Genomic DNA, 25,658 nt, shown 5'->3' with positions numbered 1-25,658 from the left:
AACGGTCGCTTGAGGGTTACCTCAGTTGAGGGTTACCTCAAGCGACCGTTAGAAACAATCTTCCCGCGCAGTGAGTCCATAAGCAGCCAACCAATCACTGCTGTCCCCAGCTGCCTAGCAACCAATCACAGCCTGCACGCGCTACCTGTATGGATAACTGGAGATTGACTGGTTATAATTTCCCGCCCTCATTGCAATTTCATCCAATCAGTAGAGGCAGACACGCTCGAGCGCACCGCATGAGTCTTATAAGCAGGGGCAGCGGGCGGGAGACGCGACAGTTGGTTACTGGAGCTGCGCGGTGTGAGGTGAGGAGAAGAGACGTGAAGCGGCGGAACAAACATACCCCATTGGACATACCTCTGCGGAGATAACTATGGTAAGACATGGCGTCCACCCGCAGCTCACTGCGGAGCCCCGGCTCAGCTAATAGAAGCAGGGGATAAGGTCTCGTGGTGAGGGCCATTAGTGGGGGCCATGACGCACTATGATTGCTGGGGGCGAGGCCGCATCAGTGACCGTTGAAAGGAGACAAGACCACCTCCCACAATTCCCGTCTGTGATTGGCTATCTGTCTGTTATAATCAGACCTGTGATTGGCGCAGAAGACATGAAGAGCCGGCTGTGTAATGTGTACCTTAACTGGAGTCTCATCACAGAGGTCTATGGCAGGTGTCACCATAGAGGTCTATGGCAGGTGTCACCACAGAGGTCTATGGCAGGTGTCATCACAGGTCTATGGAAGGTGTCACCATAGAGGTCTATGACAGGTGTCACCACAGAGGTCTATGGCAGGTGTCACCACAGAGGTCTATGGCTGGTGTCACCATAGAGGTCTATGGCCAGTGTCATCACAGAGGTCTATGGAAGGTGTCACCATAGAGGTCTATGGCATGTGTCATAACAGAGGTTTATGGCAGGTGTCATAACAGGTCTATGGCAGGTGTCACCATAGAGGTCTATGGCAGGTGTCACCACAGAGGTCTATGGCAGGTGTCACCATAGAGGTCTATGGCAGGTGTCATCACATAGGTCTATGGCAGGTGTCACCATAGAGGTCTATGGCAGGTGTCATAACAGAGGTTTATGGCAGGTGTCACCACAGGTCTATGACAGGTGTCACCATAGAGGTCTATGACAGGTGTCACCATAGAGGTCTATGGCAGGTGTCACCACAGAGGTCTATGGCAGGTGTCACCACAGAGGTCTATGACAGGTGTCACCACAGAGGTCTATGGCAGGTGTCATCACAGGTCTATGGAAGGTGTCACCACAGAGGTCTATGGCAGTTGTCAGCACAGAGGTCTATGGCCGGTGTCACCACAGAGGTCTATGGCAGGTGTCACCACAGAGGTCTATGACAGGTGTCACCATAGAGGTCTATGGCAGGTGTCACCACAGAGGTCTATGGCAGGTGTCACCATAGAGGTCTATGGCTGGTGTCACCACAGAGGTCTATGGCAGGTGTCACCATACAGGTCTATGGCAGGTGTCATCACAGAGGTCTATGGCAGGTGTCACCACAGAGGTCTATGGCAGGTGTCACCACAGAGGTCTATGGCAGGTGTCACCACAGAGGTCTATGGCAGGTGTCATCACAGAGGTCTATGGCAGGTGTCACCATAGAGGTCTATGGCAGGTGTCACCATAGAGGACTATGGCAGGTGTCACCATAGAGGTCTATGGCAGGTGTCACCATAGAGGTCTATGGCAGGTGTCATCACAGAGGTCTATGGCCAGTGTCATCACAGAGGTCTATGGCAGGTGTCACCACAGAGGTCTATGGCAGGTGTCACCATAGAGGTCTATGGCAGGTGTCACCATAGAGGACTATGGCAGGTGTCACCATAGAGGTCTATGGCAGGTGTCACCATAGAGGTCTATGGCAGGTGTCATCACAGAGGTCTATGGCAGGTGTCATCACAGAGGTCTATGGCAGGTGTCACCATAGAGGTCTATGACAGGTGTCACCATAGACGTCTATGGCAGGTGTCATCATAGAGGTCTATGACAGGTGTCACAATAGAGGTCTATGATAGGTGTCATCACAAAGGTCTATGGTAGGTGTCACCATAGAGGTCTATGGCAGGTGTCAGCATAGAGGTTTATGGCAGGTGTCATCACAGAGGTCTATGGCAGGTGTCACCACAGAGGTCTATGGTAGGTGTCACCACAGAGGTTTATGGCAGGTGTCACCACAGAGGTCTATGGCAGGTGTCACCACAGAGGTCTATGGCAGGTGTCATCACAGAGGTCTATGGCAGGTGTCACCATAGAGGTCTATGGCAGGTGTCACCATAGAGGTCTATGGCAGGTGTCACCATAGAGGTCTATGGCCAGTATCACCATAGGGGTCTATGGCAGGTGTCATCACAGAGGTCTATGGCAGGTGTCACCACAGAAGTCTATGGCAGGTGTCATCATAGAGGTCTATGGCAGGTGTCACAATAGAGGTCTATGATAGGTGTCATCACAGAGGTCTATGATAGGTGTCACCATAGAGGTCTATGGCAGGTGTCACCATAGAGGTCTATGGCAGGTGTCATCACAGAGGTCTATGGCAGGTGTCACCACAGAGGTCTATGGCAGGTGTCACCACAGAGGTCTATGGCAGGTGTCACCACAGAGGTCTATGGCAGGTGTCACCACAGAGGTCTATGGCAGGTGTCACCACAGAGGTCTATGGCAGGTGTCATCACAGAGGTCTATGGCAGGTGTCACCATAGAGGTCTATGGCAGGTGTCACCATAGAGGTCTATGGCAGGTGTCACCATAGAGGTCTATGGCCAGTATCACCATAGGGGTCTATGGCAGGTGTCATCACAGAGGTCTATGGCAGGTGTCACCACAGAGGTCTATGGCAGGTGTCACCATAGAGGTCTATGGCCAGTGTCATCACAGAGGTCTATGGCAGGTGTCACCATAGAGGTCTATGGCAGGTGTCATCACAGGTCTATGGAAGGTGTCACCATAGAGGTCTATGACAGGTGTCACCACAGAGGTCTATGGCAGGTGTCACCACAGAGGTCTATGGCAGGTGTCACCACAGAGGTCTATGGCAGGTGTCATCACAGAGGTCTATGGCAGGTGTCACCATAGAGGTCTATGGCAGGTGTCATAACAGGTTTATGGCAGGTGTCACCACAGGTCTATGACAGGTGTCACCATAGGGGTCTATGACAGGTGTCACCATAGAGGTCTATGGCAGGTGTCACCACAGAGGTCTATGGCAGGTGTCACCACAGAGGTCTATGACAGGTGTCACCACAGAGGTCTATGACAGGTGTCACCACAGAGGTCTATGGCCGGTGTCACCACAGAGGTCTATGGCCGGTGTCACCACAGAGGTCTATGGCAGGTGTCACCACAGAGGTCTATGGCAGGTGTCACCACAGGTCTATGACAGGTGTCACCATAGAGGTCTATGACAGGTGTCACCATAGAGGTCTATGGCAGGTGTCACCACAGAGGTCTATGGCAGGTGTCACCACAGAGGTCTATGGCCGGTGTCACCACAGAGGTCTATGGCAGGTGTCACCACAGAGGTCTATGGCAGGTGTCACCACAGGTCTATGACAGGTGTCACCATAGAGGTCTATGGCAGGTGTCACCATAGAGGACTATGGCAGGTGTCACCATAGAGGTCTATGGCAGGTGTCACCATAGAGGTCTATGGCAGGTGTCATCACAGAGGTCTATGGCAGGTGTCATCACAGAGGTCTATGGCAGGTGTCACCATAGAGGTCTATGACAGGTGTCACCATAGACGTCTATGGCAGGTGTCATCATAGAGGTCTATGACAGGTGTCACAATAGAGGTCTATGATAGGTGTCATCACAGAGGTCTATGGTAGGTGTCACCATAGAGGTCTATGGCAGGTGTCAGCATAGAGGTTTATGGCAGGTGTCATCACAGAGGTCTATGGCAGGTGTCACCACAGAGGTCTATGGTAGGTGTCACCACAGAGGTCTATGGCAGGTGTCACCACAGAGGTCTATGGCAGGTGTCACCACAGAGGTCTATGGCAGGTGTTATCACAGAGGTCTATGGCAGGTGTCACCATAGAGGTCTATGGCAGGTGTCACCATAGAGGTCTATGGCCAGTATCACCATAGGGGTCTATGGCAGGTGTCATCACAGAGGTCTATGGCAGGTGTCACCACAGAAGTCTATGGCAGGTGTCATCATAGAGGTCTATGGCAGGTGTCACAATAGAGGTCTATGATAGGTGTCATCACAGAGGTCTATGATAGGTGTCACCATAGAGGTCTATGGCAGGTGTCACCATAGAGGTCTATGGCAGGTGTCATCACAGAGGTCTATGGCAGGTGTCACCACAGAGGTCTATGGCAGGTGTCACCACAGAGGTCTATGGCAGGTGTCACCACAGAGGTCTATGGCAGGTGTCACCACAGAGGTCTGTGGCAGGTGTCATCACAGAGGTCTATGGCAGGTGTCACCATAGAGGTCTATGGCAGGTGTCACCATAGAGGTCTATGGCAGGTGTCACCATAGAGGTCTATGGCAGGTGTCACCATAGAGGTCTATGGCCAGTATCACCATAGGGGTCTATGGCAGGTGTCATCACAGAGGTCTATGGCAGGTGTCACCACAGAGGTCTATGGCAGGTGTCACCATAGAGGTCTATGGCCAGTGTCATCACAGAGGTCTATGGCAGGTGTCACCATAGAGGTCTATGGCAGGTGTCATCACAGGTCTATGGAAGGTGTCACCATAGAGGTCTATGACAGGTGTCACCACAGAGGTCTATGGCAGGTGTCACCACAGAGGTCTATGGCAGGTGTCACCACAGAGGTCTATGGCAGGTGTCATCACAGAGGTCTATGGCAGGTGTCACCATAGAGGTCTATGGCAGGTGTCATAACAGGTTTATGGCAGGTGTCACCACAGGTCTATGACAGGTGTCACCATAGGGGTCTATGACAGGTGTCACCATAGAGGTCTATGGCAGGTGTCACCACAGAGGTCTATGGCAGGTGTCACCACAGAGGTCTATGACAGGTGTCACCACAGAGGTCTATGACAGGTGTCACCACAGAGGTCTATGGCCGGTGTCACCACAGAGGTCTATGGCCGGTGTCACCACAGAGGTCTATGGCAGGTGTCACCACAGAGGTCTATGGCAGGTGTCACCACAGGTCTATGACAGGTGTCACCATAGAGGTCTATGACAGGTGTCACCATAGAGGTCTATGGCAGGTGTCACCACAGAGGTCTATGGCAGGTGTCACCACAGAGGTCTATGGCCGGTGTCACCACAGAGGTCTATGGCAGGTGTCACCACAGAGGTCTATGGCAGGTGTCACCACAGGTCTATGACAGGTGTCACCATAGAGGTCTATGACAGGTGTCACCATAGAGGTCTATGGCAGGTGTCACCACAGAGGTCTATGGCAGGTGTCACCACAGAGGTCTATGACAGGTGTCACCACAGAGGTCTATGGCAGGTGTCATCACAGGTCTATGGAAGGTGTCACCACAGAGGTCTATGGCAGTTGTCAGCACAGAGGTCTATGGCCGGTGTCACCACAGAGGTCTATGGCAGGTGTCACCACAGAGGTCTATGACAGGTGTCACCATAGAGGTCTATGGCAGGTGTCACCACAGAGGTCTATGGCAGGTGTCATCATAGAGGTCTATGGCTGGTGTCACCACAGAGGTCTATGGCAGGTGTCACCATACAGGTCTATGGCAGGTGTCATCACAGAGGTCTATGGCAGGTGTCACCACAGAGGTCTATGGCAGGTGTCACCACAGAGGTCTATGGCAGGTGTCACCACAGAGGTCTATGGCAGGTGTCATCACAGAGGTCTATGGCAGGTGTCACCATAGAGGTCTATGGCAGGTGTCACCATAGAGGACTATGGCAGGTGTCACCATAGAGGTCTATGGCAGGTGTCACCATAGAGGTCTATGGCAGGTGTCATCACAGAGGTCTATGGCCAGTGTCATCACAGAGGTCTATGGCAGGTGTCACCACAGAGGTCTATGGCAGGTGTCACCATAGAGGTCTATGGCAGGTGTCACCATAGAGGACTATGGCAGGTGTCACCATAGAGGTCTATGGCAGGTGTCACCATAGAGGTCTATGGCAGGTGTCATCACAGAGGTCTATGGCAGGTGTCATCACAGAGGTCTATGGCAGGTGTCACCATAGAGGTCTATGACAGGTGTCACCATAGACGTCTATGGCAGGTGTCATCATAGAGGTCTATGACAGGTGTCACAATAGAGGTCTATGATAGGTGTCATCACAGAGGTCTATGGTAGGTGTCACCATAGAGGTCTATGGCAGGTGTCAGCATAGAGGTTTATGGCAGGTGTCATCACAGAGGTCTATGGCAGGTGTCACCACAGAGGTCTATGGTAGGTGTCACCACAGAGGTCTATGGCAGGTGTCACCACAGAGGTCTATGGCAGGTGTCACCACAGAGGTCTATGGCAGGTGTCATCACAGAGGTCTATGGCAGGTGTCACCATAGAGGTCTATGGCAGGTGTCACCATAGAGGTCTATGGCAGGTGTCACCATAGAGGTCTATGGCCAGTATCACCATAGGGGTCTATGGCAGGTGTCATCACAGAGGTCTATGGCAGGTGTCACCACAGAAGTCTATGGCAGGTGTCATCATAGAGGTCTATGGCAGGTGTCACAATAGAGGTCTATGATAGGTGTCATCACAGAGGTCTATGATAGGTGTCACCATAGAGGTCTATGGCAGGTGTCACCATAGAGGTCTATGGCAGGTGTCATCACAGAGGTCTATGGCAGGTGTCACCACAGAGGTCTATGGCAGGTGTCACCACAGAGGTCTATGGCAGGTGTCACCACAGAGGTCTATGGCAGGTGTCACCACAGAGGTCTATGGCAGGTGTCATCACAGAGGTCTATGGCAGGTGTCACCATAGAGGTCTATGGCAGGTGTCACCATAGAGGTCTATGGCAGGTGTCACCATAGAGGTCTATGGCCAGTATCACCATAGGGGTCTATGGCAGGTGTCATCACAGAGGTCTATGGCAGGTGTCACCACAGAGGTCTATGGCAGGTGTCACCATAGAGGTCTATGGCCAGTGTCATCACAGAGGTCTATGGCAGGTGTCACCATAGAGGTCTATGGCAGGTGTCATCACAGGTCTATGGAAGGTGTCACCATAGAGGTCTATGACAGGTGTCACCACAGAGGTCTATGGCAGGTGTCACCACAGAGGTCTATGGCAGGTGTCACCACAGAGGTCTATGGCAGGTGTCATCACAGAGGTCTATGGCAGGTGTCACCATAGAGGTCTATGGCAGGTGTCATAACAGGTTTATGGCAGGTGTCACCACAGGTCTATGACAGGTGTCACCATAGGGGTCTATGACAGGTGTCACCATAGAGGTCTATGGCAGGTGTCACCACAGAGGTCTATGGCAGGTGTCACCACAGAGGTCTATGACAGGTGTCACCACAGAGGTCTATGACAGGTGTCACCACAGAGGTCTATGGCCGGTGTCACCACAGAGGTCTATGGCCGGTGTCACCACAGAGGTCTATGGCAGGTGTCACCACAGAGGTCTATGGCAGGTGTCACCACAGGTCTATGACAGGTGTCACCATAGAGGTCTATGACAGGTGTCACCATAGAGGTCTATGGCAGGTGTCACCACAGAGGTCTATGGCAGGTGTCACCACAGAGGTCTATGGCCGGTGTCACCACAGAGGTCTATGGCAGGTGTCACCACAGAGGTCTATGGCAGGTGTCACCACAGGTCTATGACAGGTGTCACCATAGAGGTCTATGGCAGGTGTCACCATAGAGGACTATGGCAGGTGTCACCATAGAGGTCTATGGCAGGTGTCACCATAGAGGTCTATGGCAGGTGTCATCACAGAGGTCTATGGCAGGTGTCATCACAGAGGTCTATGGCAGGTGTCACCATAGAGGTCTATGACAGGTGTCACCATAGACGTCTATGGCAGGTGTCATCATAGAGGTCTATAACAGGTGTCACAATAGAGGTCTATGATAGGTGTCATCACAGAGGTCTATGGTAGGTGTCACCATAGAGGTCTATGGCAGGTGTCAGCATAGAGGTTTATGGCAGGTGTCATCACAGAGGTCTATGGCAGGTGTCACCACAGAGGTCTATGGTAGGTGCCACCACAGAGGTCTATGGCAGGTGTCACCACAGAGGTCTATGGCAGGTGTCACCACAGAGGTCTATGGCAGGTGTTATCACAGAGGTCTATGGCAGGTGTCACCATAGAGGTCTATGGCAGGTGTCACCATAGAGGTCTATGGCAGGTGTCACCATAGAGGTCTATGGCCAGTATCACCATAGGGGTCTATGGCAGGTGTCATCACAGAGGTCTATGGCAGGTGTCACCACAGAAGTCTATGGCAGGTGTCATCATAGAGGTCTATGGCAGGTGTCACAATAGAGGTCTATGATAGGTGTCATCACAGAGGTCTATGATAGGTGTCACCATAGAGGTCTATGGCAGGTGTCACCATAGAGGTCTATGGCAGGTGTCATCACAGAGGTCTATGGCAGGTGTCACCACAGAGGTCTATGGCAGGTGTCACCACAGAGGTCTATGGCAGGTGTCACCACAGAGGTCTATGGCAGGTGTCACCACAGAGGTCTGTGGCAGGTGTCATCACAGAGGTCTATGGCAGGTGTCACCATAGAGGTCTATGGCAGGTGTCACCATAGAGGTCTATGGCAGGTGTCACCATAGAGGTCTATGGCAGGTGTCACCATAGAGGTCTATGGCCAGTATCACCATAGGGGTCTATGGCAGGTGTCATCACAGAGGTCTATGGCAGGTGTCACCACAGAGGTCTATGGCAGGTGTCACCATAGAGGTCTATGGCCAGTGTCATCACAGAGGTCTATGGCAGGTGTCACCATAGAGGTCTATGGCAGGTGTCATCACAGGTCTATGGAAGGTGTCACCACAGAGGTCTATGGCAGGTGTCACCACAGAGGTCTATGGCAGGTGTCACCACAGAGGTCTATGGCAGGTGTCATCACAGAGGTCTATGGCAGGTGTCACCATAGAGGTCTATGGCAGTTGTCATAACAGGTTTATGGCAGGTGTCACCACAGGTCTATGACAGGTGTCACCATAGGGGTCTATGACAGGTGTCACCATAGAGGTCTATGGCAGGTGTCACCACAGAGGTCTATGGCAGGTGTCACCACAGAGGTCTATGACAGGTGTCACCACAGAGGTCTATGACAGGTGTCACCACAGAGGTCTATGGCCGGTGTCACCACAGAGGTCTATGGCCGGTGTCACCACAGAGGTCTATGGCAGGTGTCACCACAGAGGTCTATGGCAGGTGTCACCACAGGTCTATGACAGGTGTCACCATAGAGGTCTATGACAGGTGTCACCATAGAGGTCTATGGCAGGTGTCACCACAGAGGTCTATGGCAGGTGTCACCACAGAGGTCTATGGCCGGTGTCACCACAGAGGTCTATGGCAGGTGTCACCACAGAGGTCTATGGCAGGTGTCACCACAGGTCTATGACAGGTGTCATCACAGATTTCTATTGCAGGTGTCACCACAGAGGTCTATGGCAGGTGTCACCACAGTCATCACAGAGGTCTATGGCAGGTGTCACCATAGAGGTCTATGGCAGGTGTCACCATAGAGGTCTATGGCAGGTGTCATCACAGAGGTCTATGGCAGGTGTCACCATAGAGGTCTATGGCAGGTGTATGGCAGGTGTCACCACAGAGGTCTATGGCAGGTGTCACCACAGAGGTCTATGGCAGTTGTCACCACAGAGGTCTATGGCAGTTGTCAGCACAGAGGTCTATGGCAGGTGTCACCATAGAGGTCTATGGCAGGTGTCACCACAGAGGTCTATGGCAGGTGTCATCACAGAGGTCTATGGCAGGTGTCATCACAGAGGTCTATGCAGGTGTCACCACAGAGGTCTATGGCAGGTGTCATCACAGAGGTCTATGGCAGGTGTCACCATAGAGGTCTATGGCAGGTGTCATAACAGAGGTTTATGGCAGGTGTCACCATAGAGGTCTATGACAGGTGTCACCATAGAGGTCTATGACAGGTGTCACCATAGAGGTCTATGGCAGGTGTCACCACAGAGGTCTATGGCAGGTGTCACCACAGAGGTCTATTGCAGGTGTCACCACAGAGGTCTATGGCAGGTGTCACCACAGAGGTCTATGGCAGGTGTCACCACAGAGGTCTATGGCAGTTGTCACCACAGAGGTCTATGGCAGGTGTCACCACAGAGGTCTATTACAGGTGTCACCACAGAGGTCTATGGCAGGTGTCACCACAGAGGTCTATGCAGGTGTCACCACAGAGGTCTATGGCAGGTGTCACCACAGAGGTCTATTGCAGGTGTCACCACAGAGGTCTATGGCAGGTGTCACCACAGAGGTCTATGGCAGGTGTCACCACAGAGGTCTATGGCAGTTGTCACCACAGAGGTCTATGGCAGGTGTCACCACAGAGGTCTATTACAGGTGTCACCACAGAGGTCTATGGCAGGTGTCACCACAGAGGTCTATGGCCGGTGTCACCATAGAGGTCTATGGCCAGTGTCATCACAGAGGTCTATGGCAGGTGTCACCATAGAGGTCTATGGCAGGTGTCATCACAGGTCTATGGAAGGTGTCACCACAGAGGTCTATGGCAGGTGTCACCACAGAGGTCTATGGCAGGTGTCACCACAGAGGTCTATGGCAGGTGTCATCACAGAGGTCTATGGCAGGTGTCACCATAGAGGTCTATGGCAGTTGTCATAACAGGTTTATGGCAGGTGTCACCACAGGTCTATGACAGGTGTCACCATAGGGGTCTATGACAGGTGTCACCATAGAGGTCTATGGCAGGTGTCACCACAGAGGTCTATGGCAGGTGTCACCACAGAGGTCTATGACAGGTGTCACCACAGAGGTCTATGACAGGTGTCACCACAGAGGTCTATGGCCGGTGTCACCACAGAGGTCTATGGCCGGTGTCACCACAGAGGTCTATGGCAGGTGTCACCACAGAGGTCTATGGCAGGTGTCACCACAGGTCTATGACAGGTGTCACCATAGAGGTCTATGACAGGTGTCACCATAGAGGTCTATGGCAGGTGTCACCACAGAGGTCTATGGCAGGTGTCACCACAGAGGTCTATGGCCGGTGTCACCACAGAGGTCTATGGCAGGTGTCACCACAGAGGTCTATGGCAGGTGTCACCACAGGTCTATGACAGGTGTCATCACAGATTTCTATTGCAGGTGTCACCACAGAGGTCTATGGCAGGTGTCACCACAGTCATCACAGAGGTCTATGGCAGGTGTCACCATAGAGGTCTATGGCAGGTGTCACCATAGAGGTCTATGGCAGGTGTCATCACAGAGGTCTATGGCAGGTGTCACCATAGAGGTCTATGGCAGGTGTATGGCAGGTGTCACCACAGAGGTCTATGGCAGGTGTCACCACAGAGGTCTATGGCAGTTGTCACCACAGAGGTCTATGGCAGTTGTCAGCACAGAGGTCTATGGCAGGTGTCACCATAGAGGTCTATGGCAGGTGTCACCACAGAGGTCTATGGCAGGTGTCATCACAGAGGTCTATGGCAGGTGTCATCACAGAGGTCTATGCAGGTGTCACCACAGAGGTCTATGGCAGGTGTCATCACAGAGGTCTATGGCAGGTGTCACCATAGAGGTCTATGGCAGGTGTCATAACAGAGGTTTATGGCAGGTGTCACCATAGAGGTCTATGACAGGTGTCACCATAGAGGTCTATGACAGGTGTCACCATAGAGGTCTATGGCAGGTGTCACCACAGAGGTCTATGGCAGGTGTCACCACAGAGGTCTATTGCAGGTGTCACCACAGAGGTCTATGGCAGGTGTCACCACAGAGGTCTATGGCAGGTGTCACCACAGAGGTCTATGGCAGTTGTCACCACAGAGGTCTATGGCAGGTGTCACCACAGAGGTCTATTACAGGTGTCACCACAGAGGTCTATGGCAGGTGTCACCACAGAGGTCTATGGCCGGTGTCACCACAGAGGTCTATGGCCGGTGTCACCACAGAGGTCTATGGCCGGTGTCACCACAGAGGTCTATGGCAGGTGTCACCACAGAGGTCTATGGCAGGTGTCACCACAGAGGTCTATGGCAGGTGTCACCACAGAGGTCTATGGCAGGTGTCACCACAGGTCTATGGCTGGTGACACCACAGAGGTCTATGGCAGGTGTCACCATACAGGTCTATGGCAGGTGTCATCACAGATTTCTATTGCAGGTGTCACCACAGAGGTCTATGGCAGGTGTCACCACAGTCATCACAGAGGTCTATGGCAGGTGTCACCATAGAGGTCTATGGCAGGTGTCACCATAGAGGTCTATGGCAGGTGTCATCACAGAGGTCTATGGCAGGTGTCACCATAGAGGTCTATGGCAGGTGTCACCATAGACGTCTATGGCAGGTGTCATCATAGAGGTCTATGGCAGGTGTCACAATAGAGGTCTATGATAGGTGTTATCACAGAGGTCTATGATAGGTGTCACCATAGAGGTCTATGGCAGGTGTCACCATAGAGGTCTATGGTAGGTGTCATCATAGAGGTCTATGGCAGGTGTCACAATAGAGGTCTATGATAGGTGTCATGACAGAGGTCTATGATAGGTGTCACCATAGAGGTCTATGGCAGGTGTCACCATAGAGGTCTATGGCAGGTGTCATCACAGAGGTCTATGGCAGGTGTCACCACAGAGGTCTATGGCAGGTGTCACCACAGAGGTCTATGGCCGGTGTCACCACAGAGGTCTATGGCAGGTGTCACCACAGAGGTCTATGGCAGGTGTCACCACAGAGGTCTATGGCAGGTGTCACCATAGAGGTCTATGACAGGTGTCACCATAGAGGTGTATGGCAGGTGTCACCATAGAGGTGTATGGCAGTTGTCACCACAGAGGTCTATGGCAGTTGTCACCACAGAGGTCTATGGCAGTTGTCACCACAGAGGTCTATGGCAGTTGTCAGCACAGAGGTCTATGGCAGGTGTCACCACAGAGGTCTATGGCAGGTGTCATCACAGAGGTCTATGGCAGGTGTCATCACAGAGGTCTATGCAGGTGTCACCACAGAGGTCTATGGCAGGTGTCATCACAGAGGTCTATGGCAGGTGTCACCATAGAGGTCTATGGCAGGTGTCATAACAGAGGTTTATGGCAGGTGTCACCATAGAGGTCTATGACAGGTGTCACCATAGAGGTCTATGACAGGTGTCACCATAGAGGTCTATGGCAGGTGTCACCACAGAGGTCTATGGCAGGTGTCACCACAGAGGTCTATTACAGGTGTCACCACAGAGGTCTATGACAGGTGTCACCACAGAGGTCTATGGCAGGTGTCACCACAGAGGTCTATGGCAGTTGTCACCACAGAGGTCTATGGCAGGTGTCACCACAGAGGTCTATTACAGGTGTCACCACAGAGGTCTATGGCAGGTGTCACCACAGAGGTCTATGGCAGGTGTCACCATAGAGGTCTATGGCAGGTGTCACCATAGACGTCTATGGCAGGTGTCATCATAGAGGTCTATGGCAGGTGTCACAATAGAGGTCTATGATAGGTGTTATCACAGAGGTCTATGATAGGTGTCACCATAGAGGTCTATGGCAGGTGTCACCATAGAGGTCTATGGCAGGTGTCATCATAGAGGTCTATGGCAGGTGTCACAATAGAGGTCTATGATAGGTGTCATGACAGAGGTCTATGATAGGTGTCACCATAGAGGTCTATGGCAGGTGTCACCATAGAGGTCTATGATAGGTGTTATCACAGAGGTCTATGATAGGTGTGACCATAGAGGTCTATGGCAGGTGTCACCATAGAGGTCTATGGCAGGTGTCATCATAGAGGTCTATGGCAGGTGTCACAATAGAGGTCTATGATAGGTGTCATCACAGAGGTCTATGGCAGGTGTCACCATAGAGGTCTATGACAGGTGTCACCATAGAGGTGTATGGCAAGTGTCACCACAGAGGTCTATGGCAGGTGTCACCACAGAGGTCTATGGCAGTTGTCACCACAGAGGTCTATGGCAGTTGTCAGCACAGAGGTCTATGGCAGGTGTCACCATAGAGGTCTATGGCAGGTGTCACCACAGAGGTCTATGGCAGGTGTCATCAGAGAGGTCTATGGCAGGTGTCATCACAGAGGTCTATGCAGGTGTCACCACAGAGGTCTATGGCAGGTGTCATCACAGAGGTCTATGGCAGGTGTCACCATAGAGGTCTATGGCAGGTGTCATAACAGAGGTTTATGGCAGGTGTCACCATAGAGGTCTGTGACAGGTGTCACCATAGAGGTCTATGACAGGTGTCACCATAGAGGTCTATGGCAGGTGTCACCACAGAGGTCTATGGCAGGTGTCACCACAGAGGTCTATTACAGGTGTCACCACAGAGGTCTATGACAGGTGTCACCACAGAGGTCTATGGCAGTTGTCACCACAGAGGTCTATGGCAGTTGTCACCACAGAGGTCTATGGCAAGTGTCACCACAGAGGTCTATGGCAGGTGTCACCACAGAGGTCTATTACAGGTGTCACCACAGAGGTCTATGGCCGGTGTCACCACAGAGGTCTATGGCCGGTGTCACCACAGAGGTCTATGGCAGGTGTCACCACAGAGGTCTATGGCAGGTGTCACCACAGAGGTCTATGGCAGGTGTCACCACAGGTCTATGGCTGGTGTCACCACAGAGGTCTATGGCAGGTGTCACCACAGGTCTATGGCAGGTGTCACCATAGAGGTCTATGGCAGGTGTCATCATAGAGGTCTATGGCCAGTATCACCATAGGGGTCTATGGCAGGTGTCATCACAGAGGTCTATGGCAGGTGTCACCACAGAGGTCTATGGCAGGTGTCACCATAGAGGTCTATGGCCAGTGTCATCACAGAGGTCTATGGCAGGTGTCACCATAGAGGTCTATGGCAGGTGTCATCACAGGTCTATGGAAGGTGTCACCATAGAGGTCTATGACAGGTGTCACCACAGAGGTCTATGGCGGGTGTCACCACAGAGGTCTATGGCAGGTGTCACCACAGAGGTCTATGGCAGGTGTCATCACAGAGGTCTATGGCAGGTGTCACCATAGAGGTCTATGGCAGGTGTCATAACAGAGGTTTATGGCAGGTGTCACCACAGGTCTATGACAGGTGTCAACATAGAGGTCTATGACAGGTGTCACCACAGAGGTCTATGGCAGGTGTCACCACAGAGGTCTATGACAGGTGTCACCACAGAGGTCTATGGCAGGTGTCACCATAGAGGTCTATGGCAGGTGTCACCACAGAGGTCTATGGCAGGTGTCATCACAGAGGTCTATGGCAGGTGTCATCACAGAGGTCTATGCAGGTGTCACCACAGAGGTCTATGGCAGGTGTCATCACAGAGGTCTATGGCAGGTGTCACCACAGAGGTCTATGGCAGGTGTCACCACAGAGGGCTATGGCAGGTGTCATCACAGAGGTCTATGGCAGGTGTCACCATAGAGGTCTATGGCAGGTGTCATCACAGAGGTCTATGCAGGTGTCACCATAGAGGTCTATGGCCGGTGTAATTTTCATTTGATAAAGGTGTATGAGCACTTTTTTTTGGGCGTGAGCTGTAGACTTTATCACTACCTTTCGGGATCCATATGACTTTCAGATCTTGTTTTATTCAATTTATATATATATAGATATAGATAGATATATGTTTTTTCTTTGTCACTCCATTGGGAGACCCAGACAATCGGGTGTATAGCTTCTGCCTCCGGAGGCCACACAAAGTATTACACTTAAAAGTGTAAAGCCCCTCCCCTTCTGCCTATACACCCCCCCGTGCATCACGGGCTCCTCAGTTTTTATGCTTTGTGCGAAGGAGGCACACATGCACGCAAGCTCCACAATTTAGTCAGCAGCAGCTGCTGACTATATCGGATGGAAGAAAAGGGGGCCCATAACAGGGCCCCCAGCATGCTCCCTTCTCACCCCACTCTGGTCGGCGGTGTTGTTAAGGTTGAGGTACCCATTGCGGGTACATAGGCAGGAGCCACATGCTGTTTTCCTTCCCCATCCCTTAAGGGCTCTGGGTGAAGTGGGATCCTAATCGGTCACCAGGCACTGGGACCGTGCTCCCTCCGCAGCCCCTGGGGAATCTGCTGGACAGGAGCCGGGTATCTTCAGGGACAAGGCCCTGCTACTGTGAGGTACTCTGTGTCCCCTTGGGGACGGCGCATGGAGCGCTTGTGTCATACACGCTGCAGCACTGCTGGGTGTGTTAGTGCGCCGGGACTACCGCGCTGACCGCGCTTGTTTGCCGGCCGCGCTTATAACTTTAGTCCCCGGCTTCTGCGGTCTAGTACCGCATATTCCCGCCCCCAGGCCTGCCAGGCAGGGGTAGGGCGGGACGCTGCACTGGACGTCAGCGCTGAGGGCTGGAGCATACTTTGTATCCTCCTCCCCCCTCACTGAGCACAGTGGGGCACCAGATTCCCGCACTTTCTAGGGCACGCCCACGGCCCCCTCCTCCTCACAGAACGCCGGCAGCCATTCCTGTCAGCACTTCTGAAGCTGGAGAGGAGAGACAACACGGCTCTGGGAGGCCCAGGCAGGGAATCTGGTGGTCACACAACCGCTTTGGGCGGTCGGTAAGCAGCACCTGTTTCTAGGTGCTGGCCCCACTGAGTGCCGAAGTGTATATATATATATATATATGCTTATATGCTATACATTTACTCTGTACGGTCGCACTGTTGGTTTTTGGCTATATACCCTCCCGGATTGTACTCAGAGGAGACAACAGCATGTCGTCCGCAAAAAGCAAGGGTGCCAAAGCACAGGCTTACTTTGCAACCTGTACCTCATGTGCGGCTATGCTACCGGCAGGTTCCACTGACCCTCATTGTGTGCAATGCTCGGCCCCTGCGGCACTTACTCAGCCGGAGCCTCTGCAACTGGTGGCCCAGGTGGATCCACCTGCTACCACTATCCAGGTGACAGGGATGGAGTTTGCAGTATTCGCTGACAAACTTTCTGAGAGTATGGATAAATGGTCTGCTCAGATACTAGAAGCCTTGCAGTCCAGGCCGGTAACACAGGCCCCGGGCACTGTTGAATCATTGACCCCAGGCCCCCCTCTGTTGGAGCAGCAAAGTGCTCCTGGGGCGACTCATAGGTCCCAAGGTGAGGTCTCTGACACGGACCGCAGTCCCAGACCGCCTAAGCGGGCTCGCTGGGAGCCTCCCTCGACTTCATCACACTGCTCAGGGTCTCAGCAGGAGGACTCTCTAGAGGATGAAGCGGAGGTGGCAGATCAGGATTCTGATCCTGAAGCCGCTCTCAACCTAGATACACCTGAAGGTGACGCCATAGTGAATGACCTTATAGCGACCATCAATCAGGTGTTGGATATTTCTCCCTCAGCTCCTCCGGTGGAGGAGTCAGCTTCTCAGCAGGAGAAATTCCGTTTTAGGTTTCCCAAGCGTACAATGAGTACGTTTCTGGATCACTCCGACTTCAGAGAGGCAGTCCAGAAACACCGAGCTTGTCCAGATAAGCGCTTTTCAAAGCGCCTTAAGGACACACGTTATCCCTTCCCACCTGACGTTGTCAAGGGTTGGGCTCAGTGTCCCAAGGTGGATCCTCCAGTCTCCAGACTGGCGGCTAGATCCATAGTTGCAGTGGAAGATGGGGCTTCACTCAAAGATGCCACTGACAGACAGATGGAGCTCTGGTTGAAATCCATCTATGAAGCTATCGGCGCGTCCTTTGCTCCGGCATTCGCAGCCGTATGGGCACTCCAAGCTATCTCAGCTTGTCACTCACAGATTAATGCAGTCACACGTGCCTCTACTCCGCAGGTGGTGTCCTTAACCTCTCAGGCGTCGGCGTTTGCGTCCTACGCCATTAATGCTGACCTGGACTCTGCGAGCCGTACGGCGGTAGCATCCGCCAATTCAGTGGCAGTCCGCAGGGCCATGTGGCTACGTGAATGGAAGGCAGACTCTGCTTCCAAAAAGTTCTTAACCGGTTTGCCATTGTCTGGCGACCGCTTGTTTGGTGAGCGATTGGATGAAATCATTAAACAATCCAAGGGAAAGGACTCATCCTTACCCCAGTCCAAACCAAACAGACCTCAACAACGGAAGGTACAATCGAGGTTTCGGTCCTTTCGGCCCGCGGGCAGGTCTCAATTCTCCTCGTCCAACAGGCCACAGAAGGGTCAGACGAACTCCGATTCTTGGCGGTCTAAGTCACGCCCTAAAAAGACCGCCGGAGGAACCGCTCCCAAAGCGGCCTCCTCATGACTTTCGGCCTCTTCACACCGCATCCTCGGTCGGTGGCAGGCTCTCCCGCTTTTGCGACGCCTGGCTGCCACAGGTACAAGACCGTTGGGTGAGAGACATTCTGTCTCACGGTTACAGGATAGAGTTCAGCTCTCGTCCCCTGACTCGATTCTTCAGAACATCTCCGCCTCCCGAGCGAGCCGAGGCTCTTCTTCAGGCGGTGGGCACTCTGAAGGCAGAAGGAGTGGTGATCCCTGTTCCTCTTCAGCAACAGGGTCACGGTTTTTACTCCAACTTGTTTGTGGTGCCAAAAAAGGACGGATCTTTCCGTCCTGTTCTGGACCTAAATCTGCTCAACAAACACGTAAAAACCAGGTGGTTCCGGATGGAATCGCTCCGCTCCGTCATCGCCTCAATGTCCCAAGGAGATTTCCTAGCATCAATCGACATCAAAGATGCTTATCTCCACGTGCCGATTGCACCAGAACACCAGCGTTTCCTGCGTTTCGCCATAGGGGACGAACACCTTCAGTTCGTGGCACTGCCTTTCGGCCTGGCGACAGCCCCACGGGTCTTCACCAAGGTCATGGCAACAGTGGTAGCAGTCCTACACTCTCAGGGTCACTCGGTGATCCCTTACTTAGACGATCTGCTTGTCAAGGCACCCTCTCGAGTGGCATGCCAACACAGCCTGAGCATTGCTCTGGAAACTCTCCAGAGATTCGGGTGGATCATCAATTTCCCAAAGTCAAATCTGACACCGGCCCAATCGCTGACATATCTCGGCATGGAGTTTCATACTCTCTCAGCGATAGTGAAGCTTCCGCTGGACAAACAGCGGTCACTGCAGACAGGGTTGCAATCTCTCCTTCATGGTCAGTCACACCCCTTGAGGCGCCTCATGCACTTCCTAGGGAAGATGGTGGCAGCAATGGAGGCAGTTCCTTTTGCGCAGTTTCACCTGCGTCCCCTTCAATGGGACATTCTCCGCAAATGGGACAGGAAGTCGATGTCCCTCGACAGGAACGTCTCCCTTTCTCAGGCAGCCAAAACCTCCCTTCGGTGGTGGCTTCTTCCCACTTCATTGTCGAAGGGGAAATCCTTCCTACCCCCATCCTGGGAGGTGGTCACGACGGACGCGAGTCTGTCAGGGTGGGGAGCGGTTTTTCTCCACCACAGGGCTCAGGGTACCTGGACTCAGCCAGAGTCCTCCCTTCAGATCAATGTTCTGGAGATAAGGGCAGTGTATCTTGCCCTAAAGGCGTTCCAGCCGTGGCTGGAAGGCAAGCAGATCCGAATTCAGTCGGACAACTCCACCGCGGTGGCATACATCAACCACCAAGGCGGAACACGCAGTCGGCAAGCCTTCCAGGAAGTCCGGCGGATTCTGCTGTGGGTGGAAGCCACAGCCTCCACCATATCCGCAGTTCACATCCCGGGCGTAGAAAACTGGGAAGCAGACTTTCTCAGTCGCCAGGGCATGGACGCAGGGGAATGGTCCCTTCACCCGGACGTGTTTCAAGAGATCTGTTGCCGCTGGGGTACGCCGGACGTCGACCTAATGGCGTCTCGGCACAACAACAAGGTACCAGCGTTCATGGCACGGTCTCAAGATCCCAGAGCTCTGGCGGCAGACGCCTTAGTTCAGGATTGGTCGCAGTTTCAGCTCCCTTATGTGTTTCCTCCTCTGGCACTGCTGCCCAGAGTGTTACGCAAGATCAGGTCCGACTGCCGCCGTGCCATCCTCGTCGCTCCAGACTGGCCGAGGAGGTCGTGGTACCCGGATCTGTGGCATCTCACGGTGGGCCAACCGTGGGCACTACCAGACCGACCAGACTTGCTGTCTCAAGGGCCGTTTTTCCATCTGAATTCTGCGGCCCTCAACCTGACTGTGTGGCCATTGAGTCCTGGATCCTAGCGTCTTCAGGGTTATCTCAAGACGTCATTGCCACTATGAGACAGGCCAGGAAACCAACGTCCGCCAAGATCTACCACAGGACGTGGAGGATATTCTTATCCTGGTGCTCTGATCAGGGTTTTACTCCCTGGCCATTTGCCTTGCCCACTTTTCTGTCCTTCCTTCAATCTGGACTGGAAAAGGGTTTGTCGCTCGGCTCCCTTAAGGGACAAGTCTCAGCGCTCTCTGTGTTTTTTCAGAAGCGCCTAGCCAGACTTCCACAGGTACGCACGTTCCTGCAGGGGGTTTGTCACATAGTCCCTCCTTACAAGCGGCCGTTAGAACCCTGGGATCTGAACAGGGTGCTGATGGCTCTTCAGAAACCACCTTTCGAGCCAATGAAGGATATTTCTCTTTCACGCCTTTCGCAGAAAGTGGTCTTCCTAGTAGCAGTCACATCACTTCGGAGAGTGTCTGAGCTAGCAGCGCTGTCATGCAAAGCTCCTTTCCTGGTGTTTCACCAGGACAAGGTGGTTCTGCGTCCGGTTCCGGAATTTCTCCCTAAGGTGGTATCCCCCTTTCATCTCAATCAGGATATCTCCTTACCTTCTTTTTGTCCTCATCCAGTTCACCAATGTGAAAAGGATTTGCACTTGTTAGATCTGGTGAGAGCACTCAGACTCTACATTTCTCGTACGGCGCCCCTGCGCCGCTCGGATGCACTCTTTGTCCTTGTCGCTGGCCAGCGTAAAGGGTCACAGGCTTCCAAATCAACCTTGGCTCGGTGGATCAAGGAACCAATTCTCGAAGCTTACCGTTCTGCTGGGCTTCCGGTTCCCTCGGGGCTGAAGGCCCATTCTACCAGAGCCGTGGGTGCGTCCTGGGCTTTGCGGCACCAGGCTACGGCTCAACAGGTGTGTCAGGCGGCTACCTGGTCGAGCCTGCACACTTTCACGAAACACTATCAGGTGCATACCTATGCTTCGGCGGATGCCAGCCTAGGTAGGCGAGTCCTTCAGGCGGCGGTTGCCGACCTGTAGGAAGGGGCCGTTTTACGGCTCTATTACGAGGTATTATTTTACCCACCCAGGGACTGCTTTTGGACGTCCCAATTGTCTGGGTCTCCCAATGGAGCGACAAAGAAGAAGGGAATTTTGTTTACTTACCGTAAATTCCTTTTCTTCTAGCTCCAATTGGGAGACCCAGCGCCCGCCCCTGTTCCCTTCGGGCTGTTGTTCTTTGTGTACACATGTTGTTCATGTTGAATGGTTTTCAGTTTTCCGAACTTCCTTCGGATTGATTTTACTTTAGACCAATTTATAAGTTTCCTCCTTCCTGCTTTTGCACCAAAACTGAGGAGCCCGTGATGCATGGGGGGGTGTATAGGCAGAAGGGGAGGGGCTTTACACTTTTAAGTGTAATACTTTGTGTGGCCTCCGGAGGCAGAAGCTATACACCCGATTGTCTGGGTCTCCCAATTGGAGCTAGAAGAAAAGGAATTTACGGTAAGTAAACAAAATTCCCTTCTTTTTCATTTTGGTATGTAGTTATTCTTAGATTTTATTAGTTCTAAAATTTATACCAAATATGTTATTTTCTAAAAAAAAACAAACAAATAACATGGGAAACAGTGATTGAGAAGGAGTTGTCTGAGTGGTGAACAACTACTTTAAGAGGCTAAATTGCCTTTCTTTGGTCTCTGCTCCATTGCGTGGACATCTGCCATCAATGTACAGCAAATATTGCAAATTCAGACCTGGGCAGAGTGGGTCCGGTAGTTTCCTCTTGGTGCTGCCCGAACCCAAGACCATTAGGCACTGGCCACATTTGCATGCTGCTGGCCCTGTGCACACGGCGTTCAGCAGCCTTAAAGACATATTGGTTTTCCAAATTTCAAAGAACATCGACATTGACTACAGGAATCTGTTTTTCTCGCAGCGTGAGTGCATTTCTATCCACGTGGGCCAGGCCGGAGTTCAGATTGGCAATGCATGCTGGGAGCTCTTCTGCCTGGAACATGGGATTCAGCCCGATGGACAGATGCCCAGCGATAAAACCATCGGTGGAGGAGACGACTCGTTCAACACATTCTTCAGTGAGACAGGAGCCGGAAAACATTCCCCCAGGGCGGTGTTTGTGGATCTGGAGCCCACGGTGGTTGGTAAGTAGTACTTTTTGGCTGCGACGCCAGCATCTGACATTTTCACAGGTAAAATTAACAGACAAGGATACGTCCTGGTGACATTCAGCATCTGAATTTCTGCTGCAGATTTTTACCGCTGAATTGAGCCCTTTAATTGTAGATTTTGGGAAAAGCCTCACATACGTGAATTTGCGCTAACAATTTCTGTTTGAATGTAGAGATCAGTAGTGTCTGATTGTCAGAAAGAGCCAGATATATAAGTAAAGCAGAAGTTATGGCGGGATATAGATTAGCTCGGATCTGATCACTGCCTTCAGATCACGTCGCGTATCTCCCAGAATAACGGGTTGTTACTTATCACATACGTTCCTGTACAGATGAGGTGCGCACCGGCACATACCGCCAACTGTTCCACCCCGAACAGCTCATCACAGGAAAGGAAGATGCTGCCAACAACTACGCTCGGGGACATTACACCATCGGAAAGGAGATAGTCGATTTGGTCCTAGATCGTATACGCAAGTTGGTGAGTGGCAAAAGCAACTGTCTGCGCTGCTGAGTCCTCATTTATGTATTTAGTGTTAATTTCTTTGTCGCTCCATTGGGAGACCCAGACAATTGGGTGTATAGCTTCTGCCTCCGGAGGCCACACAAAGTATTACACTTTAAAAGTGTAACCCCTCCCCTCTGCCTATACACCCTCCCGTGCATCACGGGCTCCTCAGTTTTATGCTTTGTGTGGAAGGAGGCACACATCCACTCATGCATTCTCAGATTAGTTATATCGGTTGGAAGAAAAGAGGACCCCCACGGGGCCCCCGGCATGTTCCCTTCTCACCCCACTATGTCGGCGGTGCTATTAAGGTTGAGGTACCCATTGCGGGTACAAACGCCGGAGCCTCATGCCGTTTTCCTTCACCATCCCTTAGTGGCTCTGGGAGAAGTGGGATCCTGACCGGTCATCCATTCACTGGGACCGGGCTCCCTCCGCAGCCCCTGTGGGAATCTGCTGGACAGGAGTCTATTCATCCTCAGGGACCGGGCCCTGCATCTATAAGGTACCCTGTGTCCCCATGGGGACTGTGCATGGAGCGCCTTCTTCCCGGACGCTGCAGCAGCTGCTGATTTGTGAAGACCGGCGGACTTCCGCGCCGACCGCGCCTGCTTGTCGGCCGCGGTCTTAAATTTAGTCCCCGGCTTCATCGCGGCCTAGTAGCAAAAATCCCGCCCCCGGGCCTGCCTGTCAGGGGTAAGGGCGGGACGGCCGGCCTGACGTCGGATGTGAGGGCCGGAGCATCCTGTATGTTTCCTCCCCCCTCACTGATCACTGTGGGGACCCCAGATTCCCGCACTTTTCTAGCACCGCCCACGGCTCCACTCCTCCCCTGAGAGCTCCGGCAGCCATGTTTTTGGCATTCTGCCGGTGGAGGATTATCAGAGAAGAGCTCTGCAGCTCTGGGAGACCTAAGGCAGGGAATCTGGAGGACACACACTCCGCTTTTTAGCGGTCGGTAAGCCACACCGGTCACCCGGTGCTGGTCCCCCCCAGGGTGCCGGAATAGATACGTATTTATATACATATTTCTGTTCGGTCGGGCTGTTTACCCCTTCCCATATACCCTCAGTGATCACTCTCCTAGGAGACAACAGCATGTCGTCCACAAGGAGCAAAGGTGCTAAGGCACAGGGTTTTTTTGCGACCTGTACCTCTTGTGGGGCTATGTTACCTGCGGGTTCCACCTACCCTCACTGTGAGCAATGCTCGACCCGTTTCGCTTGCTCAGCCGGAGCCTCGGTCACTAGTGGGCCACTCCGCTCAGGTAGACCCCCTTGCTCCCCCTGTCCAGGCGGCAGGGACAGAGTTTGCTGCGTTTGCTGAGAAACTCTCTGAGTCACTTTCACAATCCATGGCTCAGTCTATGGACAAATGGTCTGCCAAGCTGCTAGAAGCTTTGCAGTCCAGACCGGTCCTTACACAGGCCCCGGTCCCCGTTAGCTCGTCGCCTCCAGGCCCCTCTTGGTCCGCGCCGCAGCGCGCTCCCAGGTTGGGCCCTAGGTCCCACGCGGAGGACTCCTGCCCGGACCACAGTCCCAGACCGACTAAGTGGGCCCACTGGGAATCTTCCCCGACTTCTTCACGCTGCTCGGGTTCCCAGCTCGAGGACTCTCTGGAGGACGAGGCGGACGTCGCAGCTCAGGGCTCTGAACCTGACGTTGCCCTCAATCTTGATACACCTGAAGGGGACGCCATAGTAAATGACCTTATCTCGTCCATCAACCAGGTGTTAGATCTGTCTCCCCCGCCTCCACCTGTAGAGGAGTCGGCTTCTCAGCAGGAGAAACACCAGTTTCGGTTCCCCAAACGTACACGGAGTGCGTTTTTCGATCACTCTAACTTCAGAGACGCTGTCCAGAAGCCCAGAGCGGTTCCGGACAAGCGCTTTACTAAGCGCCTTACTGACACACGTTACCCCTTCCCCTCTGACGTAGTTAAGGGTTGGGCTCAGTGTCCCAAGGTGGATCCTCCAGTCTCTAGATTGGCGGCTAGATCTGTGGTATCGGTGGCAGATGGCTCATCGCTAAAGGATGCCACTGACAGGCAGATAGAGCTCCTGGTGAAATCCATCTATGAAGCCACAGGCGCGTCTTTTGCCCCGGCCTTTGCAGCCGTGTGGGCACTACAAGCTATCTCAGCTTGTCTGGCTGAGATTAATGCAGTCACACGTAATTCTGCTCCGCAGGTTGCGTCTCTGACTTCTCAAGCGTCAGCTTTTTCTTCCTACGCCATGAACGCAGTCCTAGACTCTGCTAGCCGTACAGTGGTGGCATCCGCTAACTCTGTGGCAGTCCGCAGGGCCATGTGGCTGCGCGAATGGAAGGCAGACTCGGCCTCCAATAGGTTCTTAACCGGTTTGCCGTTTTCTGGTGACCGATTGTTTGGCGAACGATTGGATGAGATTATTAAGGAATCCAAGGGAAAGGACTCCTCCTTACCCCAGTCCAAACCTAAGAGACCTCAGCAACGGAAAATTCAATCGAGGTTTCGGTCCTTTCGTCCCTCCGCCAAGTCACAATCCGCTTCGTCCAGCAGGCCGGAGAAAGGCCAGAGGAACTCCTATGCGTGACGGTCTAAGTCACGCCCCCAAAAGGCCGCCGGAGGCGCTGCCTCCAAGGCGGCCTCCTCATGACTCTCGGCATCCCCGAACCGCATCCTCGGTCGGTGGCAGGCTCTCCCGCTTTTGCGACGCCTGGTGGCCACATGTTCAAGACCGATGGGTGAGAGA

The 25,658-nt window shown here is 53.0% G+C and overlaps 1 protein-coding gene across 1 annotated transcript in view; it reads left to right on the top strand.

Annotated features, from left to right (window-relative positions):
- The first annotated feature begins 22,172 nt into the window (after positions 1–22,172).
- The window catches only part of LOC142259768 (tubulin alpha chain, testis-specific-like), a 49,632-nt gene continuing 46,146 nt past the window's right edge, over positions 22,173–25,658 (top strand). The window contains exons 1-2 of the mRNA XM_075331879.1: positions 22,173–22,392; positions 22,752–22,900. Coding sequence (XP_075187994.1) covers positions 22,272–22,392; positions 22,752–22,900 — 270 coding nt within the window. The 5' untranslated portion in view covers positions 22,173–22,271. The remainder of the gene's footprint in view (positions 22,393–22,751; positions 22,901–25,658) is intronic.

Source organism: Anomaloglossus baeobatrachus (genome assembly GCF_048569485.1).
Source record: "Anomaloglossus baeobatrachus isolate aAnoBae1 chromosome 9 unlocalized genomic scaffold, aAnoBae1.hap1 SUPER_9_unloc_3, whole genome shotgun sequence".
Classification (NCBI taxonomy): domain Eukaryota; kingdom Metazoa; phylum Chordata; class Amphibia; order Anura; family Aromobatidae; genus Anomaloglossus; species Anomaloglossus baeobatrachus.
This window is presented reverse-complemented; position numbering and strand designations above follow the sequence as displayed.